The sequence below is a fragment of the Mya arenaria genome, chromosome 9, assembly GCF_026914265.1.
Source record: "Mya arenaria isolate MELC-2E11 chromosome 9, ASM2691426v1".
Classification (NCBI taxonomy): Eukaryota; Metazoa; Mollusca; class Bivalvia; order Myida; family Myidae; genus Mya; species Mya arenaria.
This window is the reverse complement of record NC_069130.1, coordinates 56039670-56064057: the sequence shown is the minus strand read 5'-3', so window position 1 is coordinate 56064057 and position 24388 is coordinate 56039670. Positions and strand designations below refer to the sequence as shown.

The 24388-nt window shown below is 35.7% G+C and overlaps 1 protein-coding gene across 1 annotated transcript in view; it reads right to left on the bottom strand.

The window, feature by feature from the left end:
• Positions 1-39: 39 nt before the first annotated feature.
• LOC128246200 (pre-mRNA 3' end processing protein WDR33-like) overlaps positions 40-24388 on the bottom strand; it is a 41215-nt gene continuing 16866 nt past the window's right edge. The window contains exons 9-19 of the mRNA XM_052964389.1: positions 23565-23662; positions 20060-20186; positions 15502-15656; positions 12124-12202; positions 11703-11813; positions 11078-11175; positions 10491-10583; positions 8538-8723; positions 6730-6798; positions 5924-5950; positions 40-1007 (exon numbers count right to left, since the gene is read on the bottom strand). Coding sequence (XP_052820349.1) covers positions 40-1007; positions 5924-5950; positions 6730-6798; positions 8538-8723; positions 10491-10583; positions 11078-11175; positions 11703-11813; positions 12124-12202; positions 15502-15656; positions 20060-20186; positions 23565-23662 — 2011 coding nt within the window. The remainder of the gene's footprint in view (positions 1008-5923; positions 5951-6729; positions 6799-8537; positions 8724-10490; positions 10584-11077; positions 11176-11702; positions 11814-12123; positions 12203-15501; positions 15657-20059; positions 20187-23564; positions 23663-24388) is intronic.

Sequence of the window (24388 nt, the reverse complement as noted above, 5' to 3'; positions counted from 1 at the left end):
ATATTGATACAAAGAAAACCTTAACCAATGCAATTTCATTCAGTTTCCCCTGAACCCCCTACCCCTCCCCCGTCCTCTTCCTCCACCCCTGTTTTCCCCACCCCCTCTATATCCACCCCTCTGTCCACCTCGATTACCCCTTCCCCCTCGCCCCCCTCTGTCACTACCACCTCCTCTGCCCCCTCTTTCACCCCCACCCCCTCGACCTCCCCTATCTCCCCCTCTTACACCCCTATCTCCCCCTCTTATTCCCCTATCTCCCCCACCCCCTCTGCCTCCTCTCTCACCTCCACCCCTATATCCGCCTCTACCCCTGTTCTGATTTTGATATCCCCCTCCGCCACCCCTGTCATTGCCTTCATTGTAATTTTCCCCATCACCATGATAATCATTATTGTCCCAGTTACCCCCAGCCCCTCTGTCATTGTAACTGTCACTCCCTCTCCCCCTCCCTCTTCCTCTACCCCGGTATCCATCCTGGTTCCTAGCCCCACGACCACGAGAATCATAGTCCCCATATCTTCTGTCATTGTCTTCATATTCCTCACTATTCTGACCATGATATGACCCTGCCCTGTCATTAATGTCTCCTCTGTAATCATGGTCAAAAGAATCATACGATCCCTGACTATCATTTCCATGGTAACCCTGGTCTCTGTGATCTGGTGCCCCTTGACGGTAGCCACCCCTAGCCATGTGTTGACCATCATTAGGCGCCATTCCAGGGCCAGAACCAGGGGGTCCTCCATGGGGTGGGAAATTGCCATTTGGGCCCATATTCTGTCCCTGTTGTAACGCTACCCCTGGAGGACCCTGATTTGATGTCTGTGGACCAGCACTGGGAGCCCCAGGCAAAAAACTTGAGGGGTCCGGGTTGAAGGGTTCTGATGGAGGCCCTTCCTCTCCTCTGAAATCAAGGTCACCACGGTAATCTTCATCCCCCCGCATGTCCTCATCCTGGCGGAAGTCTTCATCTTCCTCACCATAGTAACCAATGTATGGGTCGTCTGAAAATGGACAGTGCAATTTAAATTTAATTTTTCATTTTCACATGAATTTAAGAACTTCCCAACAATGGTATAAACATGTTCACTGGTATGATATGAGTTTGTGGTAATCAATTGTTAAGGGAAGTACCTGCAGGAAACAATCATGTTGATACAAAAACAAGGGTGAACATTTTGGACAAATAATGATTATTCAGGATCTTATGGTTAATGCAAGAGTCTGCATTTGTTTGGCCGACTTGGTGACTTACTATCTGAATTAAAATTGAGCTAGAAGATAGAAGATTGATCATAGCAGTGCCTATAATTCATTTCAAAAATATAATTTGCAAAAACCTTAAGATGTGCAGTACTTATTCCGAGAATGGCTTAATAGAAAAAATAAATGCACACTGGTAACAAAAATAGAAGAGAGAAATTTTTTTTTGGTTACTTCTTAATTCTGTAGATGTATGCTGTTATTAGCAGTATTCTATACAAGTTTCAATTGTTAATTTTTTTTTATGAGTTTTCATGCTAATGATTTATGTATTACTATCTGAAATAAAGCTAAAGGACATTGACACCAATAGAGACAAACTTTTAAGACAACTGTGACCCACTGATAACATGTCACATGTTGAAAACATGATACATTTAGAAACACTTAAAAACCAATTAAGGTCTTAAATTATACTTAAACAATTGATCTTGTGACGAAAAGCAGTAAACTTCAAAACTGCATTGTAATTTACACTTATTAATGGTTCCCTTATGACATTTAACACCATTGTTGTGAGTATATCGGGGAAGTAATACACACACTGATCACCTTTTACAGGGCTGGGACTTACAATGTTATGCTGTCACTTAAACTAAGGACAAGCATGATTTATATAATGTTTTAAATTTTCATAACTTATTTCAAACACCTAACTAAATGAAGGTAGATGAAACTTGGGTTACACCATCTTTAAAAGGCGAATTTGTGTGTGTGTGTGTTTAATCAAACAAAGTACCTAAAAAATTTGTGTGTGTGTGTGTTTAATCAAACAAAGTACCTAAAAATTTGTGTGTGTGTGTGTTTAATCAAACAAAGTACCATTATAGTATCAGTCTGCAAAATATTACGTGCATATGCACAGGGTTTTGGAGGTTTAAACTTTCTTGTGTGACCTTTACCTTTGAGGTAGCTAAAATCATCTTGCATGGTAGAAATCCTCTAAATAAATTGGAAATTTAACCTCAAATTTTTCAAACTACTGCTGACAAAGTATTAAGCCGACAATTGCCATCTCTATGCAGGGCTGTCTCTCAGCTAGTTTGAGTTAAACTTATTTATTTAACAATGGTTCTGAAACAGTTATTACTACATTACCCTTTAGCGCATGTATACGAGATAGGCCGACATAGCTCATTACCAGATGTATACGCATTTGGCCGACCGTATCCATTACTGGATGTAAACGCATGGCCCGCATATTTCAATAGGGTCATTTCAATATTTCAATTTTGCATCTTTCTTTTTGTAAACAATATCCCGGATGTTTATAAAATTAAAGTTTAACCTTTTGTGTATTGATTTTCCCTTGAAAATATCGTCTGCTAAGTTGAGAAGGTGTTTATACTCCCAATCGCAGGTGTGATATCCCATTGTGACGTAATTAGACCACGAGCTAAGTACTGTATGGAATTTCCCCCAAATTCATTGATGCGTAAATCATTAAATATATTACGTCAGTTCATTTTACCATTGAAATCAATTGAGATTATATTTACTTAAAGGTAATATTTTGTTTACAAACAAAAGAAACAATTAGTAAATGAGAAAATGATGGGTAAATTTTCTGTGAAGCTTATATAATGTCCATCATAGTTTTGGCTGTAAAATAGGTCATGTGCAAGCGTTTTGTTTGATCTAGATCTTTTTATTCATACCGGAAAATCATTTATCGGCTTTCTTTTTTTGTAAACAATTTTATGAGGGGGTAATAAAGTTAAACAGACACCTTGGACTGGATCTCTCAGCTGGATGACACCGGATATTCCTGACATATTTCTGTGTACTAATACACAAGAACATAAATTGTCCGCTTTTTAATCCAGATGGGTCTTTTTTATGATAGGGGTAATAAAAATTAGATCGATCCCAGCATTTTATTACCCTTTGATTTAATGCAATTATGACATTTCAAAGAAATGTTACAAATCCATCTTGAAAATACATTCACAGCTGAAATAAAATAATTTAATATTTCATCATTGACACCATTTATTAGATAATTTAATTATCTATAAAAAATGAATTCACATAAAAAAGATTTGGACACAATTATTTGGAGTAACATTGATTTTAAGGTCATACTGCTGTATTCATTTTCTCATTTTCAAATATCCAGAAAAGTACCTATGCAGATAAGGACTGCTTATCAGTAAGATGGCTATTGACTGGGAGGTGTAATCTGGCCACTTGTCTATGTGCTAAAGGGTTAAATCACCCTTAATGGCACGATATTACGCCAGAGTGTGGTCTTGATTGTAGGAAAACAATATAAACTTGAGGAATCTCATTTGACCGGCTTTATGACCACAAACCAAACTCACATGTACCCAGGCCATGAATTGAATCTGGGATGCATTGGTGCGAATCGAGTGCTTAAACCACTGCATTAACAAGACCACATCAGCCCCTAAGAAATGGGGTCGGTTCCCTTTCAAAGGAGAATTTCACCATCAAAAGGGAATTTCGAATAAACAAGAACAATAGCTATAATAAAATAATATCAAGTATAAATGTATTGCTGTTTCATGTTATTATTATAAATAATAGTTAATCCAAGCATATATTTTTGGATACGACATTCAGCATAATTCAGAACAAGAGAATTGCCATGGCAACCAGTTCAACATGGAACCACTTTTATCGAAGTTATCTGGAAAAGGACCTCCCAAGAGACTTTCTGTGATGTTTGGATGATATATCCCCAGTGGTTTAGGAGAAGTTGAGCTAAAAACATGCCTCTACGTGTGCTATTTTTTCACCAACTTAAACATGATAACCTAGAGGGGGTTTTTAAAACAGAAAAAGGGGAAAAATAAATACTTTTTAGGGATAGGTCAAATTTTGGCGCCAAAATACTGGCAAGACTTTCTTTTCATGCAATGAATTTTCCATGGAAAGCTCTTGAAAAAACATCCCCTAGATTGCGTACCAGTATCTTAAGCTGTGATACACTATCAATAATGGAAATAAACAATAATATTGAACATAAGTGGACAATATTGAAGACCTGATAAATAGATTGAGGAAATCATAGAACACAAAAATCTATTAACAACGTGTCAATATTATAAAGTATCATACTAATATAGAAAGGCTGTCGGAGTACAGTTTTTTTGTATTATTGTAAAATGATTGCCCTGCTGGTGTCAATTGTATCAAGTAGATAGTGCTGTCAATTTTACTGATCGTGGAGGTGCCCCTTAAGGTGAAACCCAATTAAAACAGTTATTTCTAAATGTTAAGATAAATTACAATCAAAGAATGTTATCATAATTTAATGGTAAAAATTAAGAAAAAAACAAGATCTCATAAATGATGAAAATATCAAGTGGATGAGTCCTTCACTTGATTATGACAAATATTGCAATAAATTAATATATCACCTTTTGAAATTAGACATTGGAAAAATAGGTTCTTCATCTTATTTAAATATGATTTAATGATAATAAAACCCCATTATTTTTCATTTGACAGTAGCAGATAAGAATTTAATGTGTCAATTATTAAAGATTAATTGCATTGTTAAGTGTGATCATGCTGTCTGTAAGCTGGAGGGCGTGCGAGCAAGTTCATGAAATCAATAAATCTCAATTATTCATTTTAACCACGGTGCAACAAAAACTATGTCACACACTTAGATTTGGGAAAAACATCCAATAATTTCATGACTGAAGATGGATAGAGCTTTTGTGAAAGCCAGGGTAATTAGTCTAGTGTTGCATAATATATATATAACGTAGACTTTCGTATTCCCTGCACATTTACTTCTATTAAGCACTTATAGTTATAATGCATCTCAACGCATAATATTTTCACTTTATGCACAACAAATTTTAGTAATCTACCATCACCCATTTAAAGTTACAGATAGTTACAGTCATGATACATGTTCAAGCACATGGTGGTTTCAAAATCTTGACATTGTTCACATTCAGTGTATCTCATTTCACTTCCATTAGGAATTATTAGGAATAAAGTTAAAGTATTGGTGTTTTACATTTTCTGCACAATGCATAGAAGTTTGACAATACTATCTCTTAAATGTAACTGATGTATCGTTACTAAAGTAAAATTTTAATTCATTAACAAAAATGTGTGGTTTAAGAGTAAGTGTTCAAGGCCTTGCAGATCTATTGCTTTTAAAATATGAAATGAAACTATAAACATTTTTAATAACAAAAATATTAATGTATTTGTTAATAAACCCTTCATATCAAATATACTGATTCTTTTTTAACTAAATAATTTCGAAATGTTTCGTCATTCATGTAAGTATATTTGCCTCTATGTCATATATCTAAATTATTGACCCGATTTGTAATTCTCAATAACCAATGATTTCAAAATTAACATTAAAAAGTCATTGGTCCTTTTGCACATAATTTCATCCCAACTGTAACATGTAAGTCAGGACAAACTTTTTTATATTCTATAACTAATTTAAGAGTCCAGAAATTTGAGATAAGCGAACATGCATTACCACTGTCTTCCTCTACATACATGTTCATTATTATATTTATTCCATTCTATAAAGATTCTGATTTATCATGATCCTTTTGCGATACCATAGCTATTAAAATGTAGATTTTGTTCAACAAATCTTTGTTATTTTTGACCATCTTTCGTGTACCAATCTTTATTGAATAAGTATTACCTCTTTCTTCAGAGTCCCTGTCTATTTCTGAAAGGAAAAATATAAAATCACAGTTTAAAATACATGTTTATCATCATCTATTAAGATAATAGCATGATATTACAACCCAAGAAAAACTCAAGGACAGTAGAGTAAATGCCTAAGATTGTCTTGTTGTTCAGGTGATAAATGTGCATAATGCAACAATTATTATAATCAGAGTGATGGTCCTTGCTATACATGTAAATCTTGTTTCCGGCAACATGTGTATCATGTTTCATTTGAACAACTTCAAGCCCCCAATTTCTCGAAACATCTTAGGCTTAACAGGCTTAATCAGCTTATTTCAAATAGCCAAAATACATACTTAAATTCAATTTTGATAAATGAAAAATGGTTTATTGTGATTATCATAAAGACAATTTCTATCTACAGTATAAAAACTCTTAAAGTCAATAGTATGCAATTTATTGAAAAGCAAAAATAATGAGAGCTTACTCCTGTTATAAAGGACTTAAGAAGTTTCGAGAAATTGAGGCCAGTTCAACGGTTTGTGAGTTATGCACAAAGTTTTTGCACTACGAAATCCACGATGACACCAAGGCTATGACAATATCTCAATTTCGCTCCTAAAAGAGTACAACAGAGAAGCTAAAAATAGAGTATTAGAAATTTTTTTTTTTTTAATTTGCACCTAGGACATATTTGAAAAATGACAAAAGTTCATCATTATCGAAAATGACCCTACAGCTAAATTTTCAAACTGAATATGTAATTTTACAAGGACAAAGTCTTGCATGGTCATATGAACTAATTTATCATCTTACCTTTATTCTTTGGTGGAGGTGCTATGTCTAATGACAATAATGATTTAATCTTTGGGGTCCTGGCTGCGTCTGAAAAAGATAAATATAAAATGAAGAGCAATGTAATGTAATATTACATACTACACAAATTGCTCTGTGTATCTGAGTGCTATTTAAACTAGCTCAAAAGAGAGACAGTTTAGGTGCCACTACGGGAGTGTCTATCAAAAGCCCCCCCTATCAAAAGCCCCCCGTTCAAAAGCCCCCCCTATCAAAAGCCCCCCCGTTCAAAAGCCCCCCCTATCAAAAGCCCCCCCGTTCAAAAGCCCCCCCTCAATATAATTTTGTTCCATAAGTTTAAACCAATTGAAGAATGTTGTCATATTTTATTGAGTAGATCCAGATCAGACATTTTAACCCTATTTTACGTTAATTTCCTGCACTAATTCGATAAATTAGGCTACTTTCAATAGCAGATCAAAGAAACAATCAATATCATTATCTGACACAGCTAACAACATAAAATCATAAAACAGCAATTATTCAAAGCTTAGTTAACACATTCATCACTGATTATTGAAATAATTGATACCTCATGAATATTTATTAGCTAAAATGTCAATCGTAATTAATGATAAAATATTGCCAAATTGAGTAAACCAATCGCCTAAAAAATGACAATAAAACAAATATATTTTTTATTGCTTCGAAGAAAATTGCTTGAAAATTTAAAAGTAAAAAAGTACTGTACATGTTATACATTAATTAACGGTATTGAACAGTTTTGTAAACTAAAAAAAGTGACCATTGAAAAAAACATATATATATATTAATGGTTATATTAAATTTCATCATAATATTTAAAAAAAATGTTATAAAAATATATATATATATGTATTTATTTTTTTAGTGGGGGGGCTTTTGAACCACTTGCCCATTTTGAGGGGGGGCTTTTGAACGGGGGGCTTTTGATAGGGGGGGCTTTTGAACGGGGGGCTTTTGATAGGGGGGGCTTTTGAGTGTACCCCCACTACGGTATTAACATATCCTATACACAAATACAACTAGGTCCATCACAGTCATGAAGGAAACCCCCAGACGCTGCCTGGAGACAGGTATGGTCTAATGTTGTATTGAGTTATCAAGGAGTGAAATATGACATGGCAGGTGCACAACAGCCAATGCTAATTAACATTCTTATGAAAAGTCATGAAAGTAGGTGCAATACATACGGGTAAATGTGCAACATACGCCAGAAGATATTTCAGACCAATTCCTTTTTAGGTTATTGGTCATAAATTTTGTTATATGAAGTGAAATGAGACAGAATCAGCATGTGCACATCAGTATATGCTTGACAATATACCTATGAAGTTTCATTTGTGTAGGTGCAATAATTTTGGAGGTACATGCAACAGGACTCAACATCCACAACTCCTATATGGCATCCAGATATATCAATCCAACTATCCAAAGTATTAAAACCTACAAATCTTGTTCAGCCTACTAGACTGATATTTGTGTTGCCAAGAAGTAATGGATATGTAAAATATGACCTTTACATGAAACTTGCTGGGGAAACAAACTCACGCACATTCACTCATCCACAAACAGACTAATGGTTTTACCAACTGTTTGCCGACCTGAGATGCTATAAAATAAGATTTTTTTATTTTTTTGTACAGGGCCCTCACTCTTCTTACAGGGAAAGGCCTTACTGTCCTTTAATAGGAGATGGGGCCTAATTTTTACTAGAGTTTACCCCAAACAAAGAGCAGATTTAGGGCCATCGGTAAATTTCAATTATAAAAAAAAGACAAATATTGCACCATCTCTCTTGACGATAGTAGGCTGCTGATTTGTGACCCAGGCCTGCTCAAAGGACCGTGGAATGGGCCTTGTATAGGGGGCCTTCCGGCGGCCCCGGTCATCATGGTGTGAACGTTCCTCCTTGAAGAACTCTGCGTCTGCTGACCAATCGAGACCAGGGATGGCCGGCAACTCTTCAGCCGGCTCTGAAGCGAGAATATTTACAATTCTTTTATATTGGTAGAGAAAATAGGCGATCAATTTGCATGGATTGCACTGTTTTCTGACAGTTTTTTTGGGGGCTCTGAAGCGAGAATATTTACAATTCTTTTATATTGTTAGAGAAAATAGGAGATCAATTTGCATGGATTGCACTGTTTTCTGACAGTTTTTTTTTCATGATTATAATCAAGTACAAGTGTACAACTCCTACTCAACTTAAAGCATGAAAAACAGGAATGTATCCCTAAAATATTTATTACAATATAATAATCCTAAAATATTTCAAACATTTTATGTCCAGAGAAGTTACCATTTAGATTCACTAATCCGGGCAAAAGAGGGATATTACTGAATAAATATGAATGCAAGAGATCTAGCCATGCAATATGTATTGCCTACTAAAAAATATGGAAAACGGTAACTAATTTTTATCTGAATATCTTGAAAAGTTTTGTGTGGAATGGTCACGGTTCAACCACACTGGCAATGTAAGCGACTATTGCAACAAGGTTCTCACAATTCCTGAACTTTTATTTCTCCGAAATACAGACCAACTAAAAGTGAAAGTGTTGTCATGCCTATGCATATGTAAGAATTTGTGTGCTTGACCTATACACACTTTGTCCAAAGTAATTCTCAATCAAGAATAAATACAATAGTCTAACTAGAGATTGCTTTTTTGAAAAAGCGCTTGTCTCGCCTATTGTGTGGTCGTAGATGAGAAAAAATAAATAATGGACATGAAATTTGTAATTTTGGACTGGAGACGAACCAAAATCTTCTGCATAAGATCAGTGATCCTATGAATATTAAGCAAGCGTTCTTTATTTAATGAGCGGTAACCATTTCTTCACCTCAAGGTCACGGTGACCTTGACCTTTGACCTACTGGTCTCAAAATCAATAGGAGTCATCTACTAGTCATGACCAACTACATGGGTGAAAGTTTGAATTTTTAAAATACTGAAAATAGGGTGTTTACATAGGGAAATGCCATTTTTACAATAAATTATATAGGATAAATATTTTCCAAAATACTGAATTCAGTATCAATACTGAAAACTTTCACCCATGCAACTAGCATACCAAGTATAAAGTTCCTGGGTACAAGCGTTCTTTAGTTATTGAGCAGAAACCATTTTTAAGCTTAAGGTCACCGCCAACATATCGTTTTTTACCTGAAGGTAACCTTGACCTTTGACCTTTTGATCTCAAAATCAATAGGGGTCATCTACTAGTCATGAACAACTAGCATACCAAGTATGAAGTTCCTGGACCCAAAGGATCTTTAGTTATTGAGCAGAAACCGTTTCTTCACCTCAAGGTCACGGCGACCTTGACCTTTGACCTATTGATCTCAAAGTCAATAGGGGTCATCTACTAGTCATGACCAACTAGCATACCAAGTATGAAGTTCCTGGGTGCAAGCGTTCTTTAGTTATTGAGTGGAAACCGTTTCTTCACCTCAAGGTCACGGTGACCTTGACCTTTGACCTACTGGTCTCAAAATCAATAGGAGTCATCTACTAGTCATGACCAACTAGCATACCAAGTATAAAGTTCCTGGGTGCAAGCGTTCTTTAGTTATTGAGCGGAAACGAAGTGTGACGTACGGACACGAATGGACGGACGGACGGAAGGACTGGGAGACAAGTTGAATGAACCATATACTGGTAAACTGCATGGATCATCCTTTTCTCTCAATATGAACAAAGCCTACCAGACTAATAACAGTAACTGTAAATCATATACCCATTTTCTCCTCCTTGTCCGGAGGCAGGCCATATTCTAGGCCCATTCCCGGCAGTGCTCCCTTCGTCTCTCCAAGGTGGACGTCACTCGAGTCTACAAGAAATTATATCTCAAAAGTAATCACCATCAAAAACTTCTTATATGGCAGGGCTAAGTTTTAGAAAAAAAAGATCAGATTAAAGAGTTCAAGCTCCAATAGGGTGGGAGTGGTCTAGTGGTAAAGGTGTCTGCCTCTCATCCAAAAGATTGTGGGTTTGAGCCCCACCAGGGTGAGAGTGGTCTTGTGGTATAGGTGTTAACAAAAGGAGAATTTTCTCATGGCCTCTCACAATAGACACTTGTTTCTATCAAGAAAATGGACTCAATAGTTATTGTATAAGCTGACATCTTTTAATTAATTGAGCTTAATGAAATTAATATAAATTAAGAAACAAATTTACTGAGAGTCATGACTCATCAATATCAACATTTTAAAAACATATGTAAGTTATTCATAGAATAATTTGTTCAGCCTTTTTATTGGTAACCTAAATACAAGTTATTTGCAAATACTGCCTGGTTTGTTTATATGGATGGATTCTCTCTACCTAGGTCAATTGGCTCCCCATCCGGGCCTATCACAGCTATATTCAGGTTGTACTTGTCTCTCATTGGATCCCCAGGGCGATTCCTTGTCCAAAACTTCCTGAATGATAACAGTTACAAAAATATATAAACAAAATATCATCTATATATATAGAGATAGTCCATTTTCCCCTGTTGATCAATGTGTATTAATTGACAAATAATTTAGCCAAAGTTATAGGACTTGCTACATATGTGTTACTGTCACAGTGAACAGTATGTATCAAGTTGCATGTTGATATCTTCACTGTTTACAAGTTAAGGCCAACATCTAAGTTTAGACATAACAAAACATAGCCACTGCAACCAAAACTGAATATCTTGATGTTTTTCTTTAAAAAAAAAAAAAAAACACAACAAGACTTTAATTTTTTTTTAAAAATATGGAAAGTGCCATCTACAATTTTATTAAATTCTAGGCATTGTTATGCTTCTACTATTCATCTTTAAACATCAGACTTTGAGCAAAATAAATAACTAGTTTGTTTTGGAATTGCCCTCAATTCATTTTCAGTTTTGTGATGGTAGGTAGCTCTTTATATATATTTTTTAACTTTCTAACCCTCTATTTAATAATTGCAGACTTACGTGGAATGGTCATTTGAGGATGATGCCAGTACATGTCCCAGGGGATGCCAGGCCAGGTCCCACACAATGGCATCATGGGCCTCCTCCATGGCTCCAATCTCCTTCTCCGTCCTACATACAAATAAACATGGAGACAATGTCTACACAAACTAATTTTGTTGCCATAGCAACCACAATTTTTGTCCAACAAAGGCTATAAAATGATGTGAAACCAGAACGTTGCTTATAAATATTAATTATACTGTGTTGTCTACCAGTCTTAAGACTCATGTACAAAGGTCTTTAAAGCAAGCATCAAGGTAAACAATAAAAATGCAAAGACTTGAACAGCCAATGTGTGTATATTTCATTTTTCATTTGAATATCAGTTGTGCAAGTCAACATCTACCAGTATATTAATTTTCAGGAGTAGAGCCCTTACCCTGCCTCCCAAAACATGACAGCTCCATCTGATCCGCCGCTGGCAAAAATTGGCTCATTAATGGGATGCCAGGCTACGGCTGAATGTAAAGAAAAAGACGTATTAAAGGCAAACAACTTTTATTTTAAGTTCAAACACATATTTATATCAGTGGTTAAACATCCACTAGGTTGAGCGGTGAAGAATAAGCTTATCTATTTAGTCAAACATGTATCTATATGGTCAAAAAAGACTCATCTTAGTTGTCAAGTATGAATTTATGTCAGCAGTAAAATATGACTTTATCTCAGTTGTCAAGTATGAATTTATGTCAGCAGTAAAATATGACTTTATCTCAGTTGTCATGTATGAATTTATGTCAGCAGTAAAATATGACTTTATCTCAGTTGTCATGTATGAATGAATTTATGCCAGCAGTAAAATATGACTTTATCTCAGTTGTCATGTATGAATTTATGTCAGCAGTAAAATCTGACTTTATCTCAGTTGTCATGTATGAATGAATTTATGTCAGCAGTAAAATATGACTTTATCTCAGTTGTCATGTATGAATGAATTTATGTCAGCAGTAAAATCTGACTTTATCTCAGTTGTCATGTATGAATGAATTTATGTCAGCAGTAAAATATGACTTTATCTCAGTTGTCATGTATGAATGAATTTATGTCAGCAGTAAAATATGACTATCTCAATTGTCATGTATGAATTTATGTCAGCAGTAAAATATGACTTTATCTCAGTTGTCATGTATGAATGAATTTATGTCAGCAGTAAAATATGACTTTATCTCAGTTGTCATGTATGTATGAATTTATGTCAGCAGTAAAATATGACTTTATCTCAGTTGTCATGTATGAATGAATTTATGTCAGCAGTAAAATCTGACTTTATCTCAGTTGTCATGTATGAATGAATTTATGTCAGCAGTAAAATATGACTTTATCTCAGTTCTCACATATAAATTTATGCTAGCAGTAAAATATGAGTCTATCTCAGTTGCCAGGAAGAATGATATTATGTCAGCAGTGAAATATGGTTCTATCTCAGTTATCAAGTTTAAATTTATGTCAATAGTAAAATGTGACTCTATCTCAGTTGTCATAAATAATGCATTTATGTCAGAAGTAAAATATGATTTTATCTCAGTTGTTATGAAGTATTAATTTATGTTAGCAGTGAAATATGTATTAATCACAGTTGTCAAATATGAATTCATGTCAATAGTAAAATATGACTTTATCTCAGTTGTCATGGAGTATTTTCAAGTCAGTAGTAAAATCTGATTTTATCTCATGATGTCAAGCATGATTTCTTCCTCTTTTCGGATATTCAATAAACTCAGTATGAAATGTCAATGATTAAAATATGTATCTTATAACTTAGTGTCCAGCACTAACTTATATTATTGTTAAATCTGAGAGGCATACTTACTGAAAGGCCTGAATAATGTACACTTTGTTAGGAAACATCTTCAAATTTTTAGGAAATGACATAAAGACATGACATGACTTTAAAATAATTTTGCATCATGCATTTTAGTACAAAACGATTCTGAACAACATGGATTTCTCATCTTAGGTTGAAATTCTGAAAACTTCCCGAATAACCACTCTACATTCACCTCACGAGTCATTTTTAAAAATATTTCTGCTGTGTCAGGAAAAAAGACACAGTATTAAAACATCCAGACATACTAATTCATTCAAAAAAACAATCAGACATCTCTTTCTTCAGACTATAAACTATCTTTGCTCGAGTGTGAGTTTAACATGTTGACCTAGCAGAGTCACTCCATCAATCAGGATGTAGGTTTTTAAACAAATAGCCTGACTTACAGATATAACTTTTTGTCACATGAATGACCATTTTAGTATTTTATAACAACTTCACAGGTCATTAATATGTAAAATCATGTTAAATACCTTGATCATGTCATAGTTAAAAAGTGTGTGTACTAATAGAAAGCCTAGTACTGCTTCACATTAAAGTTCATTGTATAACATGTCAGACCATTATGTACCTAAAGCTTTCCTGTTCTTTTACAGTTTGCTGAGCTTGCTATTTATATTTTCAAGTATTTAAAGATTTCATTTCTACAGGGAGGAGCTGTAAAGATAAAACAGTACTTAGTAATTTAAATTAAAAAATTTAAGTACTTCTGTAGCATACATCTTCATTCATGAAGTCCTTTCATGATTTTTTGACAATTTGAATAGTAAATTATTTATCTAGATAGATTATTAAGATTATCGACTGTAAAGGGGAGATACTATGGACAACATAAGATATATGATGTAATGACATTTAAATGTAGTGGGCCTTAATGCAACATATCAATGGCATATTTTTCAAAGGTCTATAAAAAATTAATGTTTTTAGTAGGGATGGCAATGAGTATTCCAGTACTCGATCAATGAACCGATTTCCCGAGTACCAAATCACTACAAAAAAATGTTGTTGTTTTTTATATAAAATTCACCAAATACACATTTTATAGATGTAAGTATCAGATATGGCGCACTTCCAAGACGACAATTTAGGGTCCCTCTTATCCCCGCTGTATACACAATTGACCCTAATAAATTAATTGAGAGTTGCAAACTGCTAACAAGGGCCCTAATTTGCAAATGGCACTGATGTCAATTAGGGAAGTTTTGAAAGCGGTATATCTCTTACACAATTGTATTGTTTACCAATTATAAAGTTTTCACCAAGCAATGGACATTGACGAGCGAATCAGTAACGACAGTTACGAGCAATGATTAATGAATGGGCGTATTTTTTGCAACGATTATCACAATTGATTGGTGGATATCTTAATTCAGGAATTATGCAAATTAGTGAGTTAAACAACAATATTTCAGTATGAAAAACTGTCATTGTGAATAATATTTCGTAGAGTAACGACTAAACAAATTTATAAATAAATTTCATTCATTGTAATGTTATTCATTATTGAGTGTAGTCTCGATCATTTAGACAATTGAATATGATCCAAGTTTTACTTTCCATTTATATTGCAGTACATGTGTATGTATAGAATGAAATGAAAAGGACAAATTTAAAGCATGAAACAACATTTGTTTTCTTTTATTGATTTTTCTGGTAAGGTACATAATGTATAGTGCTATTTAAAGATGAAAATGGCCAATATTACGACCAACATACAATAAACATGAACGATACATGTATACACAAACTTGTTTTCCAGAAAAAAAATTCAAGTTATTCGAGGAATAGAGTACCCGAATACTCGATCGAAAGATTGTCCGAGTACTCGAGTATCAATTTTATTACTTGTTGCCATCCCTAGTTTTTAGACATAAGTCACATTATGTGTAAATAAATGTAAATATCCATAAATGACCAGACTATTACCAGTTGCCTCCTTTTTATGTCCCTTGAAGACCTGCAGCTCCTCTTTCAGGTTTCTGATATCAAAAAGCTTCACAAGATGGTCCCTAGCAGCTGTAAGAAGCCAGTTGCCGTTGCGATTCCACTTGATGTCCATCACTGTGAACTTGTGGGCATGCCTGCAAAGTTGGAAATCATATAGTGCATTTAAAGTTTGCTCTGTCATCACCAGGCCAGAAAAGAGGGTTTTCTCACATTTATTCAGTTAACCCAACAGCAGAACACCACAATCAAAACAAACATGTAAAGACTACTGGTTGGGGAGCAGTATATAGCGGGAAGCAGTAGCCGGCAATGGTCATTTTCTCATTTAATTTATCTTTTTCATGGCAATTGTAAGTGTTATTTCGTAAAATGTGTAATTTTGCCTCAAATGTTAAAAAAAATCAAAGAATTATGCAGACTATGTGATTTATGTTTCAAAAATATGAAAAAATCACAAAATTACGCAAATTCTCACTTTGGGCATGGAACAGTGATATTTACTGTGCATGCCTAATGACCAATTTGCATATTAAATCATAGCTATCAATTTTCCATCAAAAAAAGTTCTGTTTGTGCAACAAACTCCTTTAATGGGATTTCATTAATCACATTAATCACTTCAAAAATGTATAAATGCAAGTTCACTGATTTCTAAACCCTGAATACAAAATTAACACTGATTTTTATTGATCATTTCATTTATCAAGTGAGAAAAGTCGTACAAACACATGCTCACCTAGTTATATTGAACTTGCGAGGTTAATTCATCTGGGGGAAATAGAAAATGTTTCAAAATGTTTCAAATGAAAATATAGTGCTGTATTATTTAATTTGACAAGAAAATTGGCAGAATTTTGAAAGGAAATCAGCCTTCAAGAGGTCTTTTCCTTTGCTATCAAACTGTATCATTTTTCATGAAAACACACTCACACAAATTTATCTTGTTTTTATAATGCATATGTATTTAAGCTCATATTGGGTTGGATTTAGAATGAAACGAACACATTTATTTGGTTTTATGTAAGAAATGCTGGGTACTGCTTCTCACAAAGCTTTAAATAAGGCCTTATTGATTTCCCCTTTTGACGCTGGTATTACACGCAGTCTTCATGACATCACAAATTTTCACAATAAACAATCATACCCCATTAACACCTAGTTCATGTAACTACAAGTATTATTTCAGTCAATTCTTTTTCTAGCAAGCAAATCTTTAAATACCTGTCAAGTCTGCCAGACACTGCTCTCCAATCAGTAATGAAATCACATGATAATGTTATGTGGTACTCATATGTATCTGTATCAGTCATGATACTGACCATGATATTGGCCTGTGTCCCCCCATTATACTGACATGACCATGATATTGGCCTGTGTCCCCCATGATACTGACCTGACCATGATATGGGCCTGTGTCCCCCCATTATACTGACATGACCATGATATGGGCCTGTGTCACCCATGATACTGACCTGGCCATGATATTGGCCTGTGCCCCCCCCATGATACTGACCTGACCATGATATTGGCCTGTGTCCCCCCATGATACTGACCTGACCATGATATTGGCCTGTGTCCCCCCATGATACTGACCTGACCATGATATTGGCCTGTGTCCCCCCATTATACTGACCTGACCATGATATTGGCCTGTGTCCCCCCATTATACTGACCTGACCATGATATGGGCCTGTGTCCCCCATGATACTGACCTGACCATGATATTGGCCTGTCACCCATGATACTGACCTGACCATGATATTGGCCTGTGTCCCCCATTATACTGACCTGACCATGATATTGGCCTGTGTCCCCAATGATACTGACCTGACCATGATATTGGCCTGTGTCACCCATGATACTGACCTGACCATGATATTGGCCTGTGTCCCCCCATGATACTGACCTGACCATGATATTGGCCTGTGTCCCCCCATGATACTGACCTGACCATGATATTGGCCTGTGTCCCCCATGATACTGACCTGACCATGATATTGGCCTGTGTCACCCATGATACTGACCTGGCCATGATATTGGCCTGTGTCCCCCCATTATACTGACATGACCATGATATTGGCCTGTGTCCCCCCATGATACTGACCTGACCATGATATTGGCCTGAGTCCCCCCATTATACTGACCTGACCATAATATTGGCCTGTGTCACCCATGTTACTGACCTGACCATGATATTGGCCTGTGTCCCCCATGATACTGACATGACCATGATATGGGCCTGTGTCACCCATGATACTGACCTGACCATGATAGGAGCCTGTGTCACCCATGATACTGACATGACCATGATATGGGCCTGTGTCCCCCATTATACTGACCTAACCATGGTTTGTGTTACCCATGATATGGGCCTGTATAATCTATGATATGGGCCTGTGTTACCTATGATATTGGCCTGTGTTGCCTATGATATGGGCCTGTATTACCTATGATATGGGCCTGTGTTGCCTATGATATTGGCCTGTGTTGCCTATGATATGGACCTGTGTTGCCTATGATATGGACCTGTGTTGCCTATGATATGGACCTGTGTTGCCTATGATATGGACCTGTGTTGCCTATGATATGGACCTGTGTTGCCTATGATATGGACCTGTGTTGCCTATGATATGGGCCTGTGTTGCCTATGATATTGGCCTGTGTTGCCTATGATATGGACCTGTGTTGCCTATGATATGGACCTGTGTTACCTATGATATGGACCTGTGTTACCTATGATATGGACCTGTGTTGCCTATGATATGGACCTGTGTTGCCTATGATATGGACCTGTGTTGCCTATGATATGGACCTGTGTTACCTATGATATGGGCCTGTGTTACCTATGATATGGGCCTGTGTTACCTATGATATGGGCCTGTATTACCTATGATATGGGCCTGTGTTACCTATGATATGGGCCTGTGTTACCTATGATATTGGCCTGTGTTACCTATGATATGGGCCTGTGTTACCTATGATATGGGCCTGTGTTACCTATGATATGGGCCTGTGTTACCTATGATATGGGCCTGTATTACCTATGATATGGACCTGTGTTACCTATGATATGGGCCTGTGTTGCCTATGATATGGACCTGTGTTGCCTATGATATGGACCTGTGTTACCTATGATATGGGCCTGTATTACCTATGATATGGGCCTGTGTTGCCTATGATATGGGCCTGTATTACCTATGATATGGGCCTGTGTTGCCTATGATATGGGCCTGTATTACCTATGATATGGGCCTGTATTGCCTATGATATGGGCCTGTGTTACCTATGATATGGACCTGTGTTACCTATGATATGGGCCTGTATTACCTATGATATGGGCCTGTATTACCTATGATATGGGCCTGTATTACCTATGATATGGACCTGTGTTACCTATGATATGGGCCTGTGTTACCTATGATATGGGCCTGTATTACCTATGATATGGGCCTGTATTACCTATGATATGGACCTGTGTTACCTATGATATGGGCCTGTATTACCTATGATATGGACCTGTGTTACCTATAATATGGGCCTGTGTTACCTATGATATGGGCCTGTATTACCTATGATATGGACCTGTGTTACCCATGATATGGGCCTGTATTACCTATGATATGGACCTGTGTTACCTATGATATGGGCCTGTGTTACCTATGATATGGGCCTGTATTACCTATGATATGGGCCTGTATTACCTATGATATGGACCTGTGTTACCTATGATATGGGCCTGTATTACCTATGATATGGGCCTGTGTTGCCTATGATATGGGCCTGTATTACCTATGATATGGGCCTGTGTTAACCTCGCTATGGGTAGGTAAAGGCCTGCATTAACCATGATATTGGCCTGTGTTAAACATGATATAGACCTGAGTTAACCATGATATTGGCCTGAGTTAACCATGATATTGGCCTGAGTTAACCATGATATTGGTTTGTGTGAACCATGATATTGGTTTGTGTTAACCATGATATTGGGTTGTGTTAACCATGATATTGGTTTGTGTTAACCATGATATTGGGTTGTGTTAACCATGATATTGGGTTGTGTTAACCATGATATTGGTTTGTGTTAACCATGATATTGGCCTGAGTTAACCATGATATTGGTTTGTGTTAACCATGATATTGGCCTGAGTTAACCATGTAATTGGGCTGTGTTAACCATAAAAAGGGCCTTTGTTTCCAACAATAAGGGCCTTTGTTACCCATGATAAGGGTCTGCGGTTTCCATGAATTGAACTGTGCTACTCATGAGATAGCACTGTGCTGCTCATGATATATACTGATCCATGATACTTGCTAAACCTCTGATACCCTAAGTATAGTTCTTGGGTAGTATTCATTAAACTTCTTACATCATGTATGTCATTTCATAAGTTAAGTTATTCCCTGACCATAAAATACAATAACTTCATCATATTTGAAATACTTTTTTACTTTGAAAAAAACACCCTTACTTTTATAAATGTTAAAAAGTGACACAAGATGTATTTTGACTAATGGATGTGTGCTACTCAAGACTTACAGTGTGGCGAGACTCTGGCCAGACTTTGGGTCCCAGAGTTTGATAGGGACCTGGTTATCCTTGCTACCGGAGGCAACTAGAGACTTGTAGGGATGCCAGTCTACACACTTTACATCTGCTCCATGACCTGAAAAATGAAATGGGTTATGATAAGCATTTTGTTTTCGACAAAACAAGGGAAAATTGCGGAAAGCCAGATTTTTCTTTTATACATTAAGGAGAAAGAAAACGCTGTTGGAACAACCACACTGCTCTTACCTAGTGTTTGACACAAAATGACCCATATTCACACTGGTCCTTAAAATATGCTGAAAACTATTTTCATCGAGTTTCTTAAAGATTGGATGAACAGTTATAAAATTGTGAACGGAATAAGCCTGCCCCCTTGCTCAGGCTTAAAAATATCTCTTTTTATTATGTATATTTTAGCATGTTTTGAAAGAAGAATATGCTCTGCTTGTAGCACTTGATGATTATAATAATTATTCAAGCTTTTTTAAACATTTACAAAGATAAAACCTGAGTGGCCATTTTTAAGTCAAGTAATAATCTTCAAAATGGACAAATATTGTAAAATATACATATATATGGGATAATCTCCAGATTCCTTTGTCACTAACTGGAATACAACATCATGGCTCACCGAAGTATCATTGCACTTGATTGCGATAAACAAAGCTTTGAGACAGTTATCAATGTTTGCCTTTAGTTAGCCCAAATATCACAAAACTACTTTAAGACATAATTTCTCAGTCTCATTTTACCACATAAGAGCATAGTATGACTCAAAATCTTATATGCTTAACTATTTTTAAAATTGTATTCTTTCAAAGAAAATGTTCATAAACATATTTTGTCAGTATTTTAAAGAAAAAACGTAATTGGGAAATTTCATTAAACATGACAAGTTGTACTACATTGTATATGCATAACTATGTATATAAAATTTCGTTTATGTAATGATTCCAATTCCTGCTTTGCTATTATGTGGTTTAATTAAGGTTGAAATTGACATTGGCTTTTGTGATATTAGGGCCATCTGGTTTCTATAAACAAGGGCTGTCACAGGAATGAGCTGAAATTTGCCTTGTCAGACATATAGCTACCAGCATTACATTCTAAGTGCATCAAAGCCTACAGTGACAATATATATCATGTCGGATTGAATAAAAAACACCCAAAGACCCGACACATATGTATGTAAATAGAATTTTCATTGTTAAATAATTCGGAAATGCCTGTCCAGTGATGCCTGTCTAGTGGGCAAGAAATATGTAGAACAAGGCAGTCCAAACAACAGCTTTATTTCAAAACATAAAATAAAGAGTCATGAAAAGTGAGTATTTGCACATAAGCCAAGATTAATCATAACCTTCAAGTTATATGGAAGGGACACAAAATACAAGACTTAAACCATGACAGAGCATAGCACGCATGATCATGTGCTGGTAGTTCAAAAATGGGTTCTGCATGTTACCATCCATACTGGAACATGTGACTTAAGTTTCATGTATAACCTCTCATAGGTTGAGGTGGTACACACATATGAAGCAGACACAACAAGCAAAGCTAAAACACTGGACATGGCAATGGGACCTTGACTTTGATTCCAACATAGGCTCTGATTGATGCTTTAATATGTACATTTGCAAGCATATATCCATTCTGCATGACGTCTCACCAGGAACAACAGGACAAAGAAACCCGACATGGAATTAGGGGCTCAAATCCTTTACCTAGTTGTAGTCTTGTAATCTTGATTTTGAGTTGGGAGGAGTCCAACATGAAAAGTGCAAGTTGCCTTGATGAACAAATACATTATAACCAACATTTCATTAGTAAATTTCATGCACGACAGAGATAAACCAGTAAAATAGACAAACACAAAGTTATGGCTTGAACTCTTGATCAGAAATTGAGACACTGAAATCATAAAGACCTTCATTCAAAACAAATTATGCCTTGAGCTTTCATAAGACTTTTTTACAACTGACCAAGTGACTGAGTTTTTTTTTATTGAAGAGATTTTACAAAATAGAAGCAAGCATATCCATCATGTTTGATAAATATTGTGTAGAACAAGAAACTACTAACTTTCTGTCATCTGACACAGTGACAGCCAGTATTGAGTTTAACCTAAACAGTCTGAGCTAAGGAGTAACAAAAAGATGTTTCTGGCTTCCCAACCTACCAAGATTAGTAAACATATCAAGACCCCTGGCCATGGTCTTAAATGTGAAAATGATATTTAGACACAGCTTGAAAAAAAAGATCCCAAACCTCCTTCCCTGTAATTTTTGGCAGTGAATTGGAAAATAACTATGGTTTTTCTTTTGGACTTAATATTAAAGGGTAATTAAACAAGGTTTTCTTGGTTAGCTAGTGGCCAATATTTTCACCCTTTGTGATCGGTGTGGCCTTGACCAGGTTTTTATTAACACATTTATTCTGCACAAGTTATACGACAGCTAGGTCGAGAATGTAGCCTTCTCTTTCACTTACAATAACATTACCCATACTTGACTTCGGGGCTTTATTGAATAAACAAGAGTACCACATAGCAAACAGCTACACTAGCCTGGCTTTCTTTAAATTAAAAATGGGCATAACTCAACAATCATAAAGGTCAGAGCTATGGACACTGCTAGAAGTCTGCACATTGTCTCTAGCAACAACTGAACATATGTACCAAGTTTAATGCAATTGGAAAAACTTTAAAGGGGCTAGACACCAGATGGTCCAAAAACGAGCAAAAAACAGTATTTCCTAAAGACGATCCTAGATATGACCATGCAAGCTAGTAAGAGATCAATGATAAGGTCAATTTTCATTGTTAAAATAATAAACACAATAATCATGTTGCTGTCTCATCTGTGTATCCCTTATTCAAAAAAAATCCTGGTTTTAACCAAATCTGTTTATTTGTACAGATAAATATATAAGGTACTTAATGGTACATGGTAGACAACCCTAGTTAATTTTGAAAGTGGAAAAATAAGCAAAAAACTGCAAAAGATGAATTTGTTATATTAAGTGTAGTGATACAACAGTAAGATTAAATGCATTGTACAAAAGATCATGTCAATTTTATGTATGTTTCTGACAATTTTCTTTTTCTCTTGAAAGTGTATCATCTGGTTTATACCCCCATTAACTATTTGCATGATTGCTTATGGCTTGTCTTGAAATAAATGAACTGGAAAGGAATGCATAACCATTTTCAATCAGGACATGTTTCAGATGATTTCATCAAGCCTATGTGCCTAGATCGTTGAAATATCGGTTGAGTTACTGTGTTATCATCAATAGGCTTAACGGGTCTTTGAGCGAAATATGGAAGAAAATTTCATAAAAAAATAATGGGTCTGCAGTAAAAAAAGGAGATGGTCACGGTTGCCAGAAACAACTGTTTTACCTATAAAACATAGGTTTTCTTATGAGCTTCTGACAATAAAGGCTCATATTATACAGCAGGGCATCTTGATAATCTACCACTACATCTTACCTCGAAGTATTTTCTCCTCATAACATCTCAAGAAGTCCCATATTCTGACAGTGCCGTCATCTGAACTGGTGGCAAACTTTGAATCGGTGGGGCAAAAACTGTTGTGAAAGGAACATAGCAGGGTATGCATACATACATATAGACATTCAAAAGGAGTGTTTTTATGGAATTTATTTCTGCTGAAAATGATTGATTATTATGCATACACATGTTAACAAACAGCATTATTCTTCTCCTCATATCCGTAACTCATCTTGGGTCGCCCAATTCTCAGGAACAAAAAAACATTGCATGGTAAACAAAAATTATTTTTGTTCCTTGGGCCAATACCTTTATTTTTTTATAAATTCATGTCCTGAAAATGATGAATGATTATCGTGCACAATTCTTTAATCCAACAAAGAGCTTTATGTTCATTTCATCTGCCAGCTTACAGGATCAGCTTGCTTGTAGAGATTGCTGGATTTACGTGAGTGAACAAAAACATAATACAAAAATAAACATACATATTTAAAATATACTTTATTCATATAAACATGTGCAAAATTTTCTGTTTCTTGGGCTAATGCCTTTATTTCTTTAACTTTTATTTCAAAATATCACTTAACAAAATGTATGAAAAGAATTACACAGATGTCAATAATGGGCTTGTGCCTTTATTGGGTGACATCGTGTGGGTGTTCGGTATTATGGGTTATGGTGATGAATGTGTATGATCACACCCATCGTTTTCTGATATTGGTGTCTTTATCCAGGTTTTCTTTAACGATAATAGGAACATAGCAGATACTGATGGTCTTTTACTTAACCAAGTAATGATTTCT